This window comes from Haemaphysalis longicornis, unplaced genomic scaffold (assembly GCF_048455015.1).
Source record: "Haemaphysalis longicornis isolate Haplotype H1 unplaced genomic scaffold, Haemaphysalis longicornis Haplotype H1 scaffold_12, whole genome shotgun sequence".
Lineage (NCBI taxonomy): Eukaryota > Metazoa > Arthropoda > Arachnida > Ixodida > Ixodidae > Haemaphysalis > Haemaphysalis longicornis.
Window position 1 is genome coordinate 77,672,368 of NW_027526225.1, and position 19,151 is coordinate 77,691,518.

Below are 19,151 nucleotides of genomic sequence, written 5' to 3' on the forward strand. Positions count from 1 at the left end.
TTTATGACATCCAATTTCCTAGCAGAACTGATAGGTGCTTTTTTGAGAGTTCGATATAACCCGGTTTTAAAGAAGATCTTGTGCTGGACTGGATGAAGTCCGTGTGGCGCAGACGTCCTGGTGTCACCTGCACCTTTGTCATTTCACCTACACAAAGGCAGCAAAAGCTGCATTAAATCTCACTACTAAGGGCAGAGTCGAGATGGGTAAGGTGTAGTTCTGCCAAACACATGGGCATGTGCTTCGTGAAAGAGTGAGCATGAGACAGGACTAACAGAAAAGGAACCTCTAGGTGTCCGGAGCTGAAAACCACCACCGTGTTGCCTTTTCCATCACTGTGAACGTTCCAACTTGTAACGCCATACTTTCCGCAAATTCCCTAAACGATTTCACAATGTGCTCTTTCTGCTTCTCAAACCCATTCATTCCTCTCATAAGCAAAAGCCAGTTTTGTATCTCAACAAAAAGTGAAGTCAAACGACACGAAAAACCAACATTTTGGGAGGCTTGGTGGGCTAACGCACTGTGGTGACGAGCTGGAGGACGCGGGTTCAATCTTGGCCATGGTGGTCGTTTTATTGATGGTGGTGAAAAACAAAAACGCTCGAGTGGTGGGGTTTTGATGCCCGTCAAAGGTCCCCAGTTGGTCTAAGTTATTCCCTAGTCCTGCACTACGCCGTGCGTCAAACCTTACACACTTGAAATTTTGAATGAAATGACAAAAGGAAAGATTGATTGCCACAATTCACTAATGAAATGATGGTCCAGCCAAGCTGAACATTTTTTCATTTTCACTGGCCAATTTCACTGAGTGAATATGACTTATACCGTGGGTATAAGTCACCATTCTACTCATCACAATTCGTGGGTCATCATTTGTGGGTCATTCTACTGACACCATATAAGTAGAATGACCCGCAAATGACTGGTGCATATGTACAACTCCCCCCCTCCTTACATTAATAATGGGTGAATCCTCACAGGCCCTATTGAAGCCAGAACCTCTGATGACAGTCACTGATGCTAAAGTACCTAACTTCTTTGACCTTCAATTGATTGGCTGATTGTAGGGTTTAATGTGCCGACCCAACGCAGGCGATGAGGTGCGTTGTAGTGGAGGATTCCAGATTAATTTTGACCATCTGGGGATCTTTGACATGCGCCGAAATCTCGGATACACGGGCACTTTTGCTTTTCGCCTCCATCAGAAAAGCGGCCGCCGCAGCCAGGAATCGAACCCGCGACCTCGTGCTCAGCAGCGCAACACCTTAGCCACTGAGCCACCACGGCGGGTGACCTTCGATGGCAACTGTTATCGTCATGACCGCGGACATGACAACTGTCATTGTCGTGACAATAATTGTGTAGACTAAGAGGCAGTGAACTGACTACGGCCACTTGATGGGTAATATACGATGTAAAGTATGGGTAATATATAACAGTAGTAGTGCATGATGGGTAATATATGAGCGTGATGTCTGCCTTGTGAACAGACATGGAATGAAGTCACCACCATAGCTTCACTCAGTGTTTGAGAATAGGCAGAACATCATGCCTGCCATTTTGTAATCATCCTTACCTAGTGGCTGGTAGAAGGGATGTCGAGCGAACCGTCGGTACCAGTTGGTAGCGTAGTCCTCGCTCTCGGGTGCCAAAGCTGCTAGCTGTGAGCTGTTCATGGAGCCAAAGAGATGCCACAGCTCCTCGATGGGGCGCAGAAACAGCACGTCCGCGTCCACGTAAATCACCGCGTCTTCCTCCGGCAGCATGCTCTGCAAGCCACACACAAGCACACTCTGCATCCACATCCACATCCACATCCGCAGCCATGCAGATCTACTAACACATCAGTTCCGCTCCCCCTCTAACTCAAGTATAGTCGGATGAGTACACATCTATCTATTACGAGGAGTTAGTAATGATATTAATGATTAGTGGGTATCCAAGTGGGTATTCATGATTAGATCCATCCTTCTCCTCTTTGGGTCATAATAATGATAATGACTTTGCATCTCAAAGTGCATAGGGACAAACTCTTCCTTGAAGAAAACTGCACATCCGACATGGTTTAATGAATTACTCATGAAGCTACGGTGAAAACTCAGTTATTTTCGCTTTAGCCATGAAGCTGCGATTTCCTATCAACAGTCCAAAATTGTGTTGAGTTTCACAGCCATGGGAGAAACACCCAATTAAATAAAATGCTAAGCAACACAACAAATTTTGTTGAATAGGGCTCAAACAAGCCACTAAACACACCAGAAGAGAAAAGCAGAGGCTGCCACTAAATCCTGCAGGCATCAGGATAACTGTGACCCACTTTTGCTGAAACACGATTGCAGGGAAATAAAAATATTTCTTACTTTCTGTAGAATACTTAAAATACTAATTAGCTACATTGTTTCATTATTTAGGAAGTGGAACAATTGGGCCTAAGCACTAACAAAACTTTTATAATTACAAATACCTTCTAGTAACCCCCGTTCTCTACGTTAAGCTAAATTTGATGCAATGACTTTATACCTGGGCTGTAAGACACACTACAGTAGATGTCACCTTTGGACTTGAGCGTTATCCTATTTTGCCTCGTCATGGGTGGGTCAAACTATTTCTGCTATCATGATTACTGAATAAGGTGCATCGAGGAGGACCTTTTCAGTGTTACAAAAAGATATGTCAAGCACTTTTTTGGGATTGCATGTGAAACCAGATACTAGTCCCTTCCAGTTTATTACACAGAACAGTCAGAATATTGGCAAGAAAACAATCTGGCGGTAGCAGCCAGCGTTTGCACGGGCGTCTTCGCAGAGCAGTATCACTGGCCCTCCCGGTGGCTTAGCAGTTACGAAGCAACATATTTGATGTAATAGCTTTTCTACGCAGTTTTGGACATTATGTGGCTCAGTGCCTACACCTGTGGCCTGAGTGGAACAGAAGCACATCGGTACTTGGAGAAAATATCCCTATGCAGCAGCATCCACACTGACGACTACGGGCTAAAGATGCGGTGTGCGACGTGAGCTTGCCGTGGGTCGAGTTTTCCAACATCAGCGACTACCTCGTCCACGATACTTTCTATGCAAGAAGGCCTGAAAGTATGCAAAAGTATGGAATCACGCAATGACTTGACAAGCGGATGGGCACAAGAATCATGCATCAAGGGGCTAGTTCGTGGACGTCGTGTCGTTGCCGGCAAGGTAAGAATTGTCTACGCTGTTTTCCTGCAGTCTTTGTATGAGCAATGTTCATCCTGTGGCTGTTTTTGCGAGTGGTGCTAGCTGTAAGTGGCAACTAGCTCTAGCTTAACGCTTAGCTCACCCAAAATAGAGCGGCAGAAAATGTTTTGCTGTGGCAACTAACCTACCTCGAAGCTGACTGCATCGCCTGGAAAAAAGTTTCCTTATGTGATTGATAGACAACCATTAGCAGATGCTAGTGATCAAAGTAACGCGAATCTGCAAGGCCCACATCTGCAAGGCCCACAAGTCAACAACAATCATAGAAACGTGTAATGCAAGCATCAAATGAAAAGCCAATAACTGTGCCGAGTTTCAATCATCAGGGAACACAAGCAACTTCATGCAACACATGCTAGCTCACTGTGCAACTGTTTGTCCCTTGCCTGCATGCTTTTATAATAAAGTTTTAAAACACGTTGAACCTCGTTATAAGAGACACTGATGTAAGAGACAAATGGGTATAAGAGACACTATTCACCCACATGGTTGGCTACCCTATCTTTCCCATTAAATTGACCTCTTTTATAACAGACATTGGATGTAGAAGACACTTGGTTATAAGGGACAAGTCATCCTTGAACTTTAATCAATAATCTCGCTTGTAACAGACATTTTAACTTAAGATGCAGTGCTACCAATCACTAATTGCAGTTGCTTCCATTGTGGAAACACAGGTGGACGACGGACACCTGCAGACGCTATTTATTATCACTTCAGAAAACACAAAGTGGTTCAGTCAGCTATGAAATTACAATGAGAAGCCCTGCCAATGGAAATGCAACTGACAGAAGTGGTTGAAGCTTACTGCCATCCATTGATGATGATGATGGTTTGATTTTATTGGCGCAAGGCCGACATGGGCAAAGAGCGCCAAACACAAAGTGATTTGATGAGGAGAGAACAAGAAATAAAATCAGTTAGAAGCTATGAGCATGGCTGGTGTAAAGGGCCAGGGTGAAGAACAAGAGTGGTTAAAAATAAATAAGGTGGCTGGTGTATAGGACCAGGGGTAAAAGCTATGGGTGGTATGAGATGAGTTGTAAAAAGTGAACTTCTGATAGGAACTGAAAGGTGCGTTGAACAGCAAACATGGCATCGTCTCCTAAGAAGTATGACGGGTGTGGTGGAAGATGTCGTGTGTGTAGTTGAGGGAAGTGTTTGCGTCGTGTAGTGTCGAGTGCCTTACATTGTATGAGAATGTGCATCACGGATAGGGCCTCTCCGCACCTGCTGCAAAGAGGTCTTGGAGATCCAGTGAGCAGGTACGAGTGCGTTGCATGAGTGTGCCCTATCCGTAATCTAGCCAAGGCGACTTCTGTGTATCTATTGCGTGTATCGGAGGTGTACGGTCCCAAGTGTGGTTTTATTACGTGTAACTTGTTGTCTGTCTGTTCGCTCCAATGTGTTTGCCATGTTTTGCGAAGTTGTTGTTTGATGTGTGGTTTCACGTCGGTGTAGGGTAATGTGGTGATGTCTACTGCATTCGAGAGTGTAGCAGCAGCGGCCATTCGATCCGCGGCTTCGTTCCCGGCTATACCACAGTGGCCAGGGACCCAGCAAAGGACGAGTTCAAATTTGTGGACATACACCGACATAATACCTTTGATGATAAGATTTACAACGTGATTTTTTGAAGACTTTGTAGAAGACAATGCCCGCACAACACTGAGGGAGTCTGTATATAAATGGATCGTGGGATGTGACTTTGAAGGACATGATTAACAACAAGAAGTACACCATAAGCCTCTGCCGTAAAGATACTGGTATTACTGTTAAGAATTCTAGTGACACTAAGGCCGGGCCCATGCGCAGCGCAGGACACAGAGGTGGAAGTCTTAGAGGCATCCGTATAAAATTCAGAATAATGATACTTCTCCTGCAAATACAAGAAGTGCTGCTGAATTGCACATGTGGGAGCTCGGTTTTTATCTACATGTGTGAAAGATGTGTCGCATGACACAGGGCGGAGATGCCATGGTGCTATGAAATCTGCTACGGAACTTTGGATGGTGTCTAAAAAGGAGACAGCAAGCTCTGACGCTTCCTCTCTAACTCTGTAAGAGAAGGGCGCAGAGAACGATGGTCGGTTTAGGAGTAGTGCAGTCATGGAGGTATCATGAAAAACTGATTTAAAAGGATGGTGAGGCATGGATGAAATTTTAAAAGCATAAAGGAGGTCTGTGTATGCTCGCTGACGTTGTAGGTTCCATTTGTTGCACTCTACATACAGACTTTCGACTGGACTAGTCCGAAAGGCACCGCAGGACAAGCGGAGCCCTAGATGAAGCACAGGGTCCAGCATTCTGAGGGATGTTTTAGTGGCTGACCCATAGACAACGCTACCATAGTCCAGTCGTGAACCTATCAAGCTGGTAAAAACACGTAAAAGAAGTTGTTTGTCAGCACCAAAAGAGATGTGCGACAGAACCTTCAGGATATTCATTGTTTTTAAGCATTTATGTTTTAGTTGTTTTATGTGTGGGATGAATGTGAGCTTTTCGTCAAAGATTATACCTAAAAACTTGTGTTCCTTTTTGACAGGAATAGAGACACCGTGGAGTCGAATGTCTGGATCCGGCCGAATGCCACGCCTCTTGGAAAACAGAACACAAGTGCACTTTCCTGGATTAAATTTAAAACCGTTGCTATCTGCCCAGCCGGCTAGCTTGTTCACACCAAGCTGGACTTGGCACTCGCAGACAGACAGGTTACAAGACTTAAAGGATAATTGAACGTCGTCTACATAAATGGAGGAGGAAATCGATGGTGGTAGCGCCTTACGAAGAGAATTCATTTTTACAATAAAAAGGGTGCAACTTAAAACTCCACCTTGCGGCACGCCGTTTTCCTGCACATGAACCCTAGAAAGTGCAGTTCCAACTCGCACGCGAAACGTTCTTTCAGACAGGTAACTGGCAAGCGTGTTCATCATGTTACCCGACATGCCAAAGGACTTCAAGTCGCTAAGGATGCCGTACTGCCAAGCAGTATCGTACGCCTTTTCAAGATCAAAGAAGACCGTCATGCAGTACTGCTTGTGGAGGAAAGCATCTTTGATATAAGACTCTAACGCAACGAGTTGATCGTTGGTAGATCGCCCCGCCCTGAAGCCCGCCTGGCAGCTCTCGAGAAGACCATTGTACTCTAAGAAGTACACAACTCTCCTGTTTATCATCTTCTCGAAGAGCTTACACAGGCAGCTTGTCAGGGCAATGGGGCGATAACTGGCAGGAGAGGAAGGGTCCTTCCCTTCCTTTAGGACAGCCACTACTATGGCCTCCTTCCAAGAGCGAGGAATGTGCCCCGAAAGCCATATTTTGTTGTATAGGTGTAGGAGTGTTTCAAGGGTGTCTGAGTGTAAGAATTGTATCATTGTGTAAGTAATCTTATCTGCACCTGGAGCTGAAGGTTTACATGTGGTCAAAGCAGCCTTCAGCTCATAAATTGAAAAAGGAGAGTTGTAAGAAGTGTACGACTTATTGCTATCACGCAGTGACTTCTTCTCCGCAGATGTTTTGTGTTTCATGAAAGTGTTCGTGTAGTGTGCTGAACTGGACACGTGTTCGAAGTGTTGTGCAAGCGTGTTGGCCTGGTCTTCCAGTGTGTCCCCTGTTGTACTAACCAGGGGCAGGCTGTGTGTCTGTTGTCCTTTTAGTTTTCGTATTCGTGTCCAGACTTTGTGTGTGTCAGTGTATGAGTTGATGGATGTGAGGAAGGTGCGCCAACTCTCCCTTTTCGCCTCACGACGCACACGTTTTCCTAACGCCTTTGCCCGTTTAAAAGAAATGAGGTTATCTGACGTGGGGTACCGGCGAAGGACACCCCACGCCTTGTTCTGGGCCTCTCGCACCCGCCTACAGTCCTCGTTCCACCAGGGCCTCCTTGGGTTGCGGGACGCACTGGAGGCCTGGGGCATGGACTTTTCGGCGGCGTCGAGTATGTGCGCCGTGACGAGTTGGGCTGCTTCCTCCACGTGTAGGTGTTTTATGGATGCGTGGTGTAGTTGAGATGTTTGTGTGAATGTACTCCAGTTTGCTTTCGATTCATTAAACCTATTATGGGAAGATGGACTGCTCGGGCCTTTACCTATGTACGTTAGGGAAGTGGGGAAATGGTCACTACCATATGGGTCCGTACCCACATCCCACTCAAGACATGGAAAGAGAACTGCAGAACCAATCGCCAAGTCAAGATGCGAGTATGTATTGTGTCCTAAGTTATGGTATGTAGGTTGTTTTTTGTTGAAAAGGCATGCTCCGGAGGATGTAAGAAACTTCTCTATCAGGCGACCTCGGGCATCCGTTCTGGAGGAGCCCCAAAGAGAGTTGTGCGCATTAAGGTCGCCTGTTAGTATGTATGGTTCGGGCAGCTGGTCAACCAGCGCCTCGAAATCAGAGCTCAGAAGTGCAAAATCAGGACGAATGTAAATGGAGCATACCGTTATTAACCTATTAAATATTATCGTACGGATTGCTACAGCCTCAAGGACAGTGTTCAGAGTGACAGGGTGGCAGGCTAAGGATTTCCGGGCGACAATTGCCACACCTCCTGAAGAGTGTGTGCAGCCAACCCTGTCCTTTCTGAAAACCATGTACCTATTTAAGAAATTTGTTTGTTTAGAATTGAGGTGGGTTTCCTGGAGACACATGACACTTGGCTGACTGGCATGCAGAATTTCATACACATCATCAAGATTTTTAAGGAGGCCTCTGCAGTTCCATTGGATGATGTTTTCTGTTCCCATTATTTAAGTTTAAGAATAACTGGAGTGTGTGTGTGTGTTTGTTCATGTGTCGTCTTTCGGGGCTGTTATTCTAGGATTTTTAGGCTTTTCTGTCTGCTTGGACATCGGAGGCCGCTCCTTGCGCTGCGTAGCAGGCAGGAATGGCGTGACATCCATCTCCTCGTCGGATGCCAGAAGGGTGCCCGGCGGACCAGGCCCCCCGGACTTGGCCCCCTTTCGGGAGCCCTTTGTTTGAGCTGCCACCGCCGAGGGCGTCCGGGGCACCAGAGGTGGCACGGGAGGGGCGGTGGCGGCGGGAGCCGATGCGGGGCCCCCGGTGTCCATCCGGTCGGCAACCTCCAACGCACTGGAGGACGGGGAGGCAGAGGCGGGAGCCGCACCGGTTCCCACAGAAGAGGTTGTCACCACAACCGCTGCTGCCTCAGCAAGCGGCGTGGCAACGGATTGGGCTGCCTGAGGCACCCCAGGGGGGGGCGGAGGAGGGACCAGGTCAGACTCGCTGAACTGGGTCCCTGTGGACACCAGACGCCGCTCCGCCCCCCGGCGAGCCGCGTCGGCGTACCTCCCCAGGGGGAAAGAGGCGAACCTCTTTCGCGCCTCTGGGAAGGTGATGTTCTCAGTTACCTTCACATTAATGATCGCCTTCTCCTGCTTAAACTTCTCGCATGTTCGAGAGTAGGCGGCATGGGGTCCCTGGCAGTTGGCGCAGGTGAGGGTTGACGATGGACAATTATCGGAAGGATGATCATGCTGAGCGCACTTTGCGCAGGTCAGACGACCACGGCAGGAGTTGGTTCAGTGCCCGAACCGCTGGCACTTAAAGCAGCGGCGCGGGTTTGGAATGTAAGGACGAATGGAGCATCGGATGAACCCTGCGTTGATATGGTCAGGAAGTGAGGAGCAGTTGAAGGTCAGGATAATGTGTTTCGTGGGGATTACCTTATCATCTCTACGCATCGTGATGCGGCGCACGGCTGTGACACCCTGATCCTTTAGACCTTCAAGAATGTCGGCATCTGTCTCATTAAGAAGATCTGCCTCAGAGATCACACCCTGCGAGCTATTCAGGCTGCGGTGGGGTGTGACCCTGATGTCCAGATCGACCATTTTCTTCTGACCAAGAAGTGTGGTTGCCTGCTGTTGGTTTTTTACTTCAACAAGGACTTCACCTGTGCGTTGTTTTTTGGCATTGTAGGTTTTCCCAATTATTCCATCAAGGTATTTTGTAATTAAAAATACTGATTGTGAAGCAAGAGGGCGAGCTGAATCAAGAGATTCGACAAGGAAACGAGAGTATTTGTCTGGCTTTGGGAAGCTCATACTTGAAAGTGGAGGGAAAGATACTTCGGTGCGGCCCCTTTTCAGGGACCGATTACGTTTGGAGGGGGGTTTTGAATTTTCCATACAGCATAGAAAAAAGCAGGGGACGGGGGTACTTTCTTCTCAAACCTTACCCTGATAGCCTGAGACGTCCCGGAGCTCCCTGCCTGGTAAACAGACAGGGAGCCCATCCGCCGGAGCTTGACCTGGGCTCCGACGGCCACCGTTTGAGGCTTCTACCCTTCACCTTTAAACACATCACCACGGTAGGTTACAGTTTATGTTGGGGGCTCGGGGTCCGCGGTGTCGCCAACACCGTCACCATGAATACTCAAGGTGCCCCGTGCGGGGCTGCCATCCATTGAATGGAGCGCGATCGCACATGCAGGCTCTCCCACTCGCGTAGCTCCCAATCAAGAAGCACAGCAGATGTTGAGTCCTGCAAGCGTAATGAATAGCCTGAGCACACAGCGGAAGCTGTGCGCTCTGGCTATTCATCAGGCTTGTGAACTCAACATCTACGATTCATCTTCCACGAACAAGGAAAGGAAAAAAAAGCTTGTAGAATCAGTTGTAAAAAACAGTGTAAATACAGTCATGAAGCAAACAAAGTTTCATAAATTCTGGGGCCAAACATTAATTAGAATGAATCTTTTGAAACATGCTGTAGCGTTCTTTTGAGCTTATTTTAGTCATACGGTGCCCACATTGAACTATGGGTTGATCAGTTAGTGAAAACATGGTACCCTGCTTATAAGAGACATCTCTTATAAGAGACAGAAACTGCTCCCCGGTACGTGTCTCTTATAAAGGGGTTCAACTTACTTCCAAAGGGCTACGCCTTTCCTCTCTTTTTTTCTTTTTCCAGGTGCATCGTTCCCAGGTGTCTAGTGAGAAGCCACTGGAGCGTGGATTCTGGTCAACACTAAAGCGTTTGCCGTGCACCCTGTAGTTGTTTACCGAATGATTGAAGTCGCTGCAGTTTTCCCGGCGCGTCCGTCTCCGATCTTCACGAAGTGATTTCTTTCGAATCTTCTTGCATTGGCTTCAGACTTCCTTCGGTATGCAAAGGAACATAATACTGCCGACATTTACCTTTCCAGCCATTTTTTTTTGCACTCGTATGGCTGTCGAAGTTGCAAACAACGTAGTTCACCATTTTCGATCGCATCCACGGCCACTGGGGCTGGCACCACAATCACCGTGCAATCTCTGTCCGTGGCAGTGGGGACGATCGCACAAATGGCACGCGAGCCATGACGATGGAGACGCCATGAGGGAGGATGGTGGCAGTGCAACTCTCCTATAAACTTTAAGGGGACAGTGAAGTTATTTGTAAACATTGCAAGGTTACTAGCGCAAATTGTGGTATGGGGTCTCTCGGCCATGTTTTAACCATTCTCGCTGCGTTCACGCAACCTCATTTAGTAGAAAAATCAATTTGAAAGTGCTGTACTCCTCTCTGTATCCCCCTTGCCGATTTCCTACGACGTTTCGTGTGACGTCGAAACACAATGGCTTGGCTTGACTGAGGTACTGCACAGCTCGCCAACTCTCCGACAGAACGAGTTAGCCCCACGTTCAGTCAGCCGGCTGCCAGCGAGTCATCACAATTCGTTCGCGCAATTGAAGCTAAGCCACGACACGATTTGTGCCTGGAAAAATTTGGCTTTCTTTTATTAGTTTGTAGACTGTACCAAGCTTTAAATCCAAGTAGTTCCACAGAAGCGCACATGTGAAGCTTCGGTGACTCGTACGACAAAATATAAGGCCAATTAAAGGCTGGAGAAGAGTCAGCGAAGTTAACATACCGTATTTATTCGAATATAGGTCGACCTTTTTTTTCCGAAAATGTGCTTAAAAATTGAGGGTCGACCTATAATCGTGACCGAAGAACCTCGACCTATAGTCGTGATCAAATATGGCGAGCGCACCGAGCGATCCGTTTCTCCGTCGCGCCCGGCGCTCCTCAATTTGAGGCGGCAGCGCGGAGCATCTAGAACAAAGACAGGCAAGAAAATAAAGGAAAAAATAACAAAACAATCAGCGTAAGAAAACCACCCACAGTCACTGCCGGCTATCGCGCATTACCTGCGGCCGAACCGCACGAGCGAGCTTACGTACTTGGCTAGAGAGCCAGATTGGCTTGGCTTGGTGACTTCGGAGCGGCGGTAACGGCTAGCGCGAGGTGGGGGTAAACTGGGGGTAAAAGTGACTTTCGCCACCTAGCGTAGCCACCTTGTGAACGGAACGGCGTTGCCTGCTTCGCTCGCTGTCTCTACTATCTCCCGTTCTCCGTTTCATGCACTTTCTTTGTGTTTGCTTCGTTGTGATTTCCGCACACAACGTTTTTCTCGTGCGCATTTCGCGATGTCACGTCAGACTTTAAGCGCCGGGTGATCCTGTTTGCTGAGAACTTGAACAACTGCGCTGCTCAGCGAGAGTTAGTCGTTAATGAAAAGCTGATCAGGGGATGGCGGAAACAGCGGGACGAACTTTTTGCTTGTAGGGGACTGCGTCGTGCGTTTCGTGGTGGGAGGCACGATGCTCTCGAGAAAAAACTCCGGCTGCACGTGGAAGAGGAGCGTGCGAAAGGACACCGAGTGTCCTGCGAAGATATTCAGACCAAAGCTCAACAGTTAGCGCTGCGAGGCGGGATTGGCCGTTCAGCCTTCAAAGCCAGTCGGGGGCGGGGGTGGGTAATGAACTGCGGCGCATGCGGCGCAAGTTCCGACGACGACGCAGTGTGTGGCTCCGACCAGTGAGGTGACCGCGTTGTAAATAAAGGGGAGTTTTAAAAAGTTTCCTCAAGTTTTTTTCTTAAAAGTATGGGTCGACCTATAATCGAATATATTATTTTTTTTTTCGGCGACAATTTTTAGGGGGTCGACCTATATTCGTGCTCGACCTATTTTCGAATAAATACGGTAGGTAATAAGGAATTAAAATCAACCGTAAGTTTTATTGTACAGCGCAAAACCAAGGTGTGGGAACCACTTTTTGCGCCGGATGAACTAGCACAGTGGTCGGCAGCACGACCACACATCTGCGATCACTTTTCTGCCTGAGGAATGCAGTTGCTAGAAATGAGATATTTGTGGGAGTTTTTGGGAGTGACCGTTACGATTCCAAGCCATGCTGGCAGGCTTATCTAATGCGTTTACAGCTGACAACATGGCAGAAGCATGGTATGCCGATTACTGAGATATCGAGATTGCCCAGCCAACGATAACGTCGGATGCCAAGCATGTTGTTCCACAGAACAGAAACTGGTTTGAATTCTAAGCTTGGACGTCGTCCAATCAACATCGCATCTCGTAAGTGCGTCACTGCTGTTAGTTGTTGTAGCCGTCGCAAAAGCTGCATGGTATTATCTGTTCTTTCGGGCTTTACAAATTAAATACTGCTCTATCGACCGAATAAACAATGAGAAGTGTGTTCATTTTAGCCGGTCTAGGCAAAGCAGACAAAAACAGAACTTTGGCAAATTCACTTCACTGTCCCTTTGATAAACCTATGTTGTACTAATGCCTTTCAGTCTTGTCTTTTCCTTGTTCATCCCAGTATACTTTTCTGCCAACCTTTTTTAAGCATGGCTTTTGTGTTCCACTTTGCTAATTGCGCTCTCCAGACGTCGTTCAACTAAAACGCCATTAGAGAATGTCAACCGCTGCGGCGGCGGGTTTAACTCCTGGCTGCGGCGGCCGCTTTTTTGATGAGGCGAGAAGCGAAAACGCCCGTATGTTTGAGACTTCGGCGCATGTCAATGATCCCCAGGTGGTTAAAATTAACCTGGAGCCGTCCACTACAGTGCGCCTCATCGCCTGTGTAGCGTCGGTGCATTAAACCCTACAATCAATCAATCAATCAATCAATCAATTAGGCAATGTCACGCCAAAGGGGCCCTACTCACAGGCAAGAACAGCCGTTGCGACGCACAGGGCTTGAACAGCGATTGCCACTTCTTGGCATCCGGCTCAGGAAACCGCACGGACCGCACCTTGTAGCGCACGCGTCTCAGCACACTTGGAGGCCACGAGGCAATCTGGATGGCACGGGGAATACCGAACACAGGTTGGAGAAAACTCAATCGCAGGCACGCTCCCTAGTGCAGGCCTGGACATAACAAATTCGCAGTAAAGTCTGGAGAAATCGGTACAAAAACAGACGGAAGATACGTAATTCATTAGGAGTGCATGCCCAGTTATCATTCTGCTTCTCCACAGCAGTGTTAAGTGGGATAATGGCCAGTTAATGAAAGGCAGGTCCTGATGACAATGATTATAATACATCATGATGTACGTACAAGCAAATTTTTGTCTGGAGTGGCATGAATGATATTCTTGATGATTTGCCTCAGTGCTGGGCATACGTGTCTGGTCCAACTTTTCCTCTTTTTTCCGGCTCTCTTTTTTGCCCATTTCCCCTTTCCCACGTGCAGGATAGCAAACTAGGCTCTAGCCAGGTTAACTTTCCTGCCTTTCTTCTACATTCTTCCTTCCTTCCTTCCTTGATGATTATGACGCATCAAGATGCAAGTACGAGCAAATTTTTGCCTGGAGTGGCATGAATGATATTCTACGATAAAGTGCACGCCCGATGACGAGTGAGTAAAGGCAAGAGCGCGTAACTAGTACAGACTCGGTTGGAAGTACACACTCGGACTCATAAGTATCTCCTTACAAGTGCATCTTCCCAATGCCAAATGATAAGCACAAAGTGGAATGGAATCAGGGCCAGCATCACAGGGACTTGAAGAGATCGTGTACGCTATTTTGCAGCGAAAACATGCACTGAGGTAAAAACAGCCGCCGAACTCTGCCACAGGGAAATTCACAAGTGTGTGCAGAATAACTGGCTGCCACAAGAACTTCGTCTTCGTGAATCAGGCAAGCCACAAATAAGGCTCGTGAGAAAAATGCAACCTTCCGAGCGACCACTTCATCCTCCTCTGACAGCAGCATTTTTCTGGGGTTGGCAATCAGTATTCTGTTGTACACGGACACTGTCTTCATATGCGCTGACGTGAAAAATTCTTACATCAAACCCACCAAGTATGGGCTGTGCAACCACTGTAATTGACAACTAAAGTGTTCCGAGCACCAGGTCCATAGCCAGAAATTTTTTTTTGGAAGGGGGTTACTGGTTACAGGATGGGAGAATTTTCGACAAGAGTAACACTAGCGCTCGTTTACACATTTCTATCGAGGGGGGCGGGGGTTGCATGCTCCCCCCCAGGCTACATCCGTGCTGAGCACCGTCTTTTACTGAACAGCCACCCCACATGACCTCACTACAATGCACTGCGGGCTAAGAGGCAGTCGTCTTAAACTGGCTTGGCTGTTACTTGGCAGTGTACTTTTTACGGATTGATGTTGGCTACATCATCATCAAAAAATGATGCTGTGAGAAAATGCTGCGACAATTATCAGCGATCATAGCCAAGGAGCTGTAATGACAGCTGATGTTAACAAAACAAAAGAACAGACTTGTACAGAATGCAGATGGTATAAATGTTGCTGACTTAGTGCAGCCACAAGTAGCCCACGCAAAGAGCATGGCAACATATCCAACCTACTCCAATCGTTTGATAACCGTGGCAGTGATCTTGTGTGGACACTAGCATCAGGAGTTCCTTTAAGGCCGAAATTTTCATCATCATCATCATCATCAGCAGCAGCAGCAGCAGCAGCCTATCTAGTCCCACTGCAGGGCAAAGGCCTCTCCCATTAATCTCCAATTCTCCCGGTCCTGTGCTAACTGTGACCAATTTATCCCCGCCAACTTCTGGATCTCATCTGCCCATCTAACTTTCTGCCGCCCCCTGCCACGCTTGCCTTCTCTAGGGATCCACTGACCAACAGTCTCTTGCCTTTGCATTACGTGCCTTGCCTACACCCATTCCTTCTTCGAAATTTCTTCTAACATGTCCTTAACACCCGACCGTTCCCTGACCCACTCCGCTCTCTTCTTGCCCCTTAACGTTACACCTCACATCTTCCATTCCATTGCTCGCTGAGTTGCCCTCAATTTAAGTTGAACCCGTTTAGTGAGCCTTGGAGTTTCTCAGCCGTAGGTGAGTACTGGTAAGATGCAGCTGTCATACACATTCTTTTTCAGGGACAATGGTTTTAGGGCTGTAATAAGATGAATCAAATACGGAAAGTAAAACCAACCGCCTGTCGCAAGGGTTCCCTGTTCTCGTCGTCAGCAAAGAGCAGCAGCTCCACAGGCGCCGACGTGAAGGCCACGGCAGACTTGAGGTTGACAAGCGTCATGTTGAGCAGGCTCTTGCACGTGACGACAACCAGCTTGACGACGTCCCTGCGCAAGGCAGTCACGCGACTGTAGTTGGCATAGTCGTTAACACAACAAGTACAAAATCTTGTAACGACAGTGAACGAAACATTTTTGCTGCGGTTGAACGCAGTTTAACAAAGTTTGTCAAGTGATTGTTCTCTTTTTTTGTGCCGGGAACACGCAGTGAATGCATGCACAACTACAACACAAGACAAAACACAGCTTGGCAAAACACTTTAGGATGCCTTCAACACCCCCTCGTATCATTTTCTGATGGCATGCCACCTGCTCTTTCCCCATATCTCTGCACCATTCCTCTAGAACAAACGAGAAAGTAGACAATTTCACTCCGTGTTGGCTTGAAGGTCAGATTGACACTATGAGGAACGAGCCATTTTCTGGCACCCACAATGACGCGATTGCAGAAGGTAACCAATAGTTACAGCTTCATTCACAAAAAATTACACCATCTTCCCGCAGGGTAATCCTGAGTAGTATGCGAAGCAGCCATGGGGTCGACTGAAGTTCCCACTAGTTTTCAGTTAGTCGTTTCCGTTGCCTCTCAGCTTCACGTGCCTTCGTTGTATCAGTAGCTTCTTGATGTAGTTTGAATGATTGAAGGACATAAGGCGCGTTCGTAGCACATGCTCCCGTCTCGGTTTGTAGCGCAGTGGGAAGAGCGCCACGTTCCTCCCGTTACGGCCAGAGAGTCGTGGGATCGAAACCGGGCGCCGCCTAACTGTTTCTTTATATAGTGGACTGCGCTGACGTCTGCCCAAATGCTGACGGGGCTGAAGACGCGCATGCGCAGTAGAGTGCGGACGGCGAACAACGACGACGACAACTAGGGAGGGAGGGACACAGCCCCGAGCATGAGATGCTTCGCATCTAAAAAATCGGGGGATATCATTCCTAAAGAGTATGCAGTCATTGGCAAAAGCAGCTAGTATTTAAGTGAAAGATGCCATCCAGAGCAGATGAATCAGCCACACACTTTTCTCTCCCTCAGAGTACCCCTGAGAGCGCCATGTGCAATCTGCACCGACTGGACCAACCTCTGTGCTTCCTGGCCAACCTTTGAAAGTACAGTCCTGCAACTGTTCTTTTTTTTTTTTCCCCTTTGATCACCACCATCATCTACTAGGCTGATGCCATCGCTTGATTGATCCTGAACCTCAATTTTCGAACCGCCACAAACAACCATGCTGATATCAGTATGCTGCGAATAACTTGCTTGAAGCCGCGTTAAAATAAGTGGGTTGAGAAGTATAGATAGGCTATCACCGTCGGCAGGCGCGCATGCGTGTTCTGCTCCTTTCGTTTACCGCCGGTGCAGCTACACGGCGCTCCGATGCGGTTCGGCCACAGCTCCCGTGCTCCAATTACTTCTGACGGCACCTGTACCGTGCCTGTGCACCTTACAAACGCAGAAAGTGCTGACACTGTAGTCGCAAAACAATGCCGAAAGCGTCTAATACCAAGACGCCCGCCAGTACACAACGTCTGTTCTATCCCGCGCACAGGAATTCCGCTGTGCGCGTTTTGTTGACGCACCCCGCACGTTGCAAGTGTGCGGACGTCCTGCCTCAAACTAGTTCACCAAGTTCTTATGAAACACGGGCAGCACGATCACGAAGGGACGCATACCGACACTCTAAGCCCTGTCGGCTCTCGAAGATCGCGTTGAACAACTTCGCGCAATAGTTGAACGCAAAACCAACGACCTCACTCAGGCGCTGCTGAGTTTACGTACAAACGCACGCGCGTCGTTTACAAGAGCGTGTAAACAAAACTATGTTTCATAAACAAACGATGGCATTTTCCCAGCGTAGACAGCTAGAGCACATCCGGCCGACGGGTCTCGGAGCCGAGCTTACGTAGGATGCCTTGCAGTTACAACTTCGGTGCTTGAACGCAGAGGAGGCTGGCTCGGAAACTGTGGCTTCTTCACCTTCGGAACATCACCCACCATCACAGTACTGAGGTTCGAGTACTCATATTTGAGCAGGCACACGGCTCCAAGCACGGACACCACGAACATGCCCCGCACACAGTACACCGTTCGTTGCCCTGCCATGAGACGGCGTCGGTGCGGAAAACACGCACACGCAAATGTAACGCTCAATAATTCAATGCGATAGACGCGTGACTTTGCTACGAGACTGGACTAGAAGCTTGTGTCGCAATGACAGGCCGAGCACGGAAAGTTTGAGGCCATGGCATCGTTGCTGTTCTGCACAAACGTCGCTCCGGACTGTACCGCTTCGTTGAACGGAACGTATTTCCGTCGCACGACTCGGCTGTCTTTTTATGGACAGCATTACTGACGACTTGCGTCACTCCGTACACATTGTATAAAGCTTTAGATGCACAGGGGCAAGCAGTAGAGTACCAACGGGATTCGTGCACAACGTACGAAAACGTCGAGACGCACGGAACCACACGGAACCACGGAACAACACGGACGGCAGGGACGGATTGACGCGGCTTGCTGTTCGGAAAGGCTTGGCTGCATTCGGCTCCCGTACGGGCTCGCTGCAGTCAAATAACAACCCACGAACTCCAAAACCGAAGAACGATTACTTCTTGTACAGTGTTCTAGAACACTGTAAATTATTTCTGGTAGGGTTGCTACTTCTGAGGCGGAATGGTCAGGTTTGTTCATTTTATGTCAATTTTATCGTTGTTTCGGTTTCATTTCGAGCTTCGAGCGGACCCTGATTGGCTGAAGAAGGTTACAACTCTTTGGTGTGACCACGGAAGGAGTGACGTCGTTTCGGGGCACATTCATTGGTCAGGGGCCTCGCGAGTGTGAAGTGCAACTGTGTCACGACAGCAACGAGCATTTCTGAAGCGGGCAAACGGGGTGCAAACGTGCAAACGAACGAGCAGGTGCGCCTCTCCTTCCCTCCTCTCTCTCAACAGCAGCTGGTGCGCGCATGCGTCGTAGTCAGCCCGTTCGCTCCGTCGCGGTCTCGGCCTAACAGGTGCGTGATAGCAGCGCGGTGGGGCGTGGAAGGGCGCGCGCTGCTTGCGCATGCGCGCTCTCCCCCCCCCCCGTACTGCTCTCCCTCTACTGCGCGCGCTGCAAATATAGCGGCTAGCGGTCGCTCGTGTTTCAGTCACTGCGTTGCTCCTTCCTTCCTTGGTTGACGCTCGTGCCCACGTTTACTCGTGTCTGCTACTCCAGCATCAAGGAAGAAGCGATAGAAGCAACACTACCTTCAATCAGTACTGAGGCCCCAATGCTCTGCATTTACTCGTGTTCCCCTCGCGGGAAGGCGCGGGAATTTTTTTATAGTTGTTTGGGTTGTTCGGGAGTTTTTGCCCCACTTCCAGCGGTAAGTCGTGGTTTCGCTGGTTTCGTTTTAGCAAAGGACATCCACACCTTCAAGTGCATGTTTCATGCTGAAATAGCGTCCGCTATTCTTCCATCCACCAAATGCAGAAGCGGCTTAGCGTGCGGCGCATGCGCAGTGCTAACGACGCAAAAAATAGCGTGCTCTAACTGTTTGCGTACGTCTGCGTACGTTATTCTAAAACTCTTA

The 19,151-nt window shown here is 48.4% G+C and overlaps 1 protein-coding gene across 1 annotated transcript in view; it reads right to left on the reverse strand.

Annotated features, from left to right (window-relative positions):
* Positions 1–18,078, reverse strand: part of LOC144162825 (glucoside xylosyltransferase 1-like) — a 33,991-nt gene extending 15,913 nt beyond the window's left edge. The window contains exons 1-4 of the mRNA XM_077693489.1: positions 17,481–18,078; positions 15,480–15,627; positions 13,217–13,348; positions 1,580–1,772 (exon numbers count right to left, since the gene is read on the reverse strand). Of these exons, the coding sequence (XP_077549615.1) occupies positions 1,580–1,772; positions 13,217–13,348; positions 15,480–15,627; positions 17,481–17,680 (673 nt within the window). The 5' untranslated portion in view covers positions 17,681–18,078. The remainder of the gene's footprint in view (positions 1–1,579; positions 1,773–13,216; positions 13,349–15,479; positions 15,628–17,480) is intronic.
* Between the last annotated feature and the right edge of the window lie 1,073 nt (positions 18,079–19,151).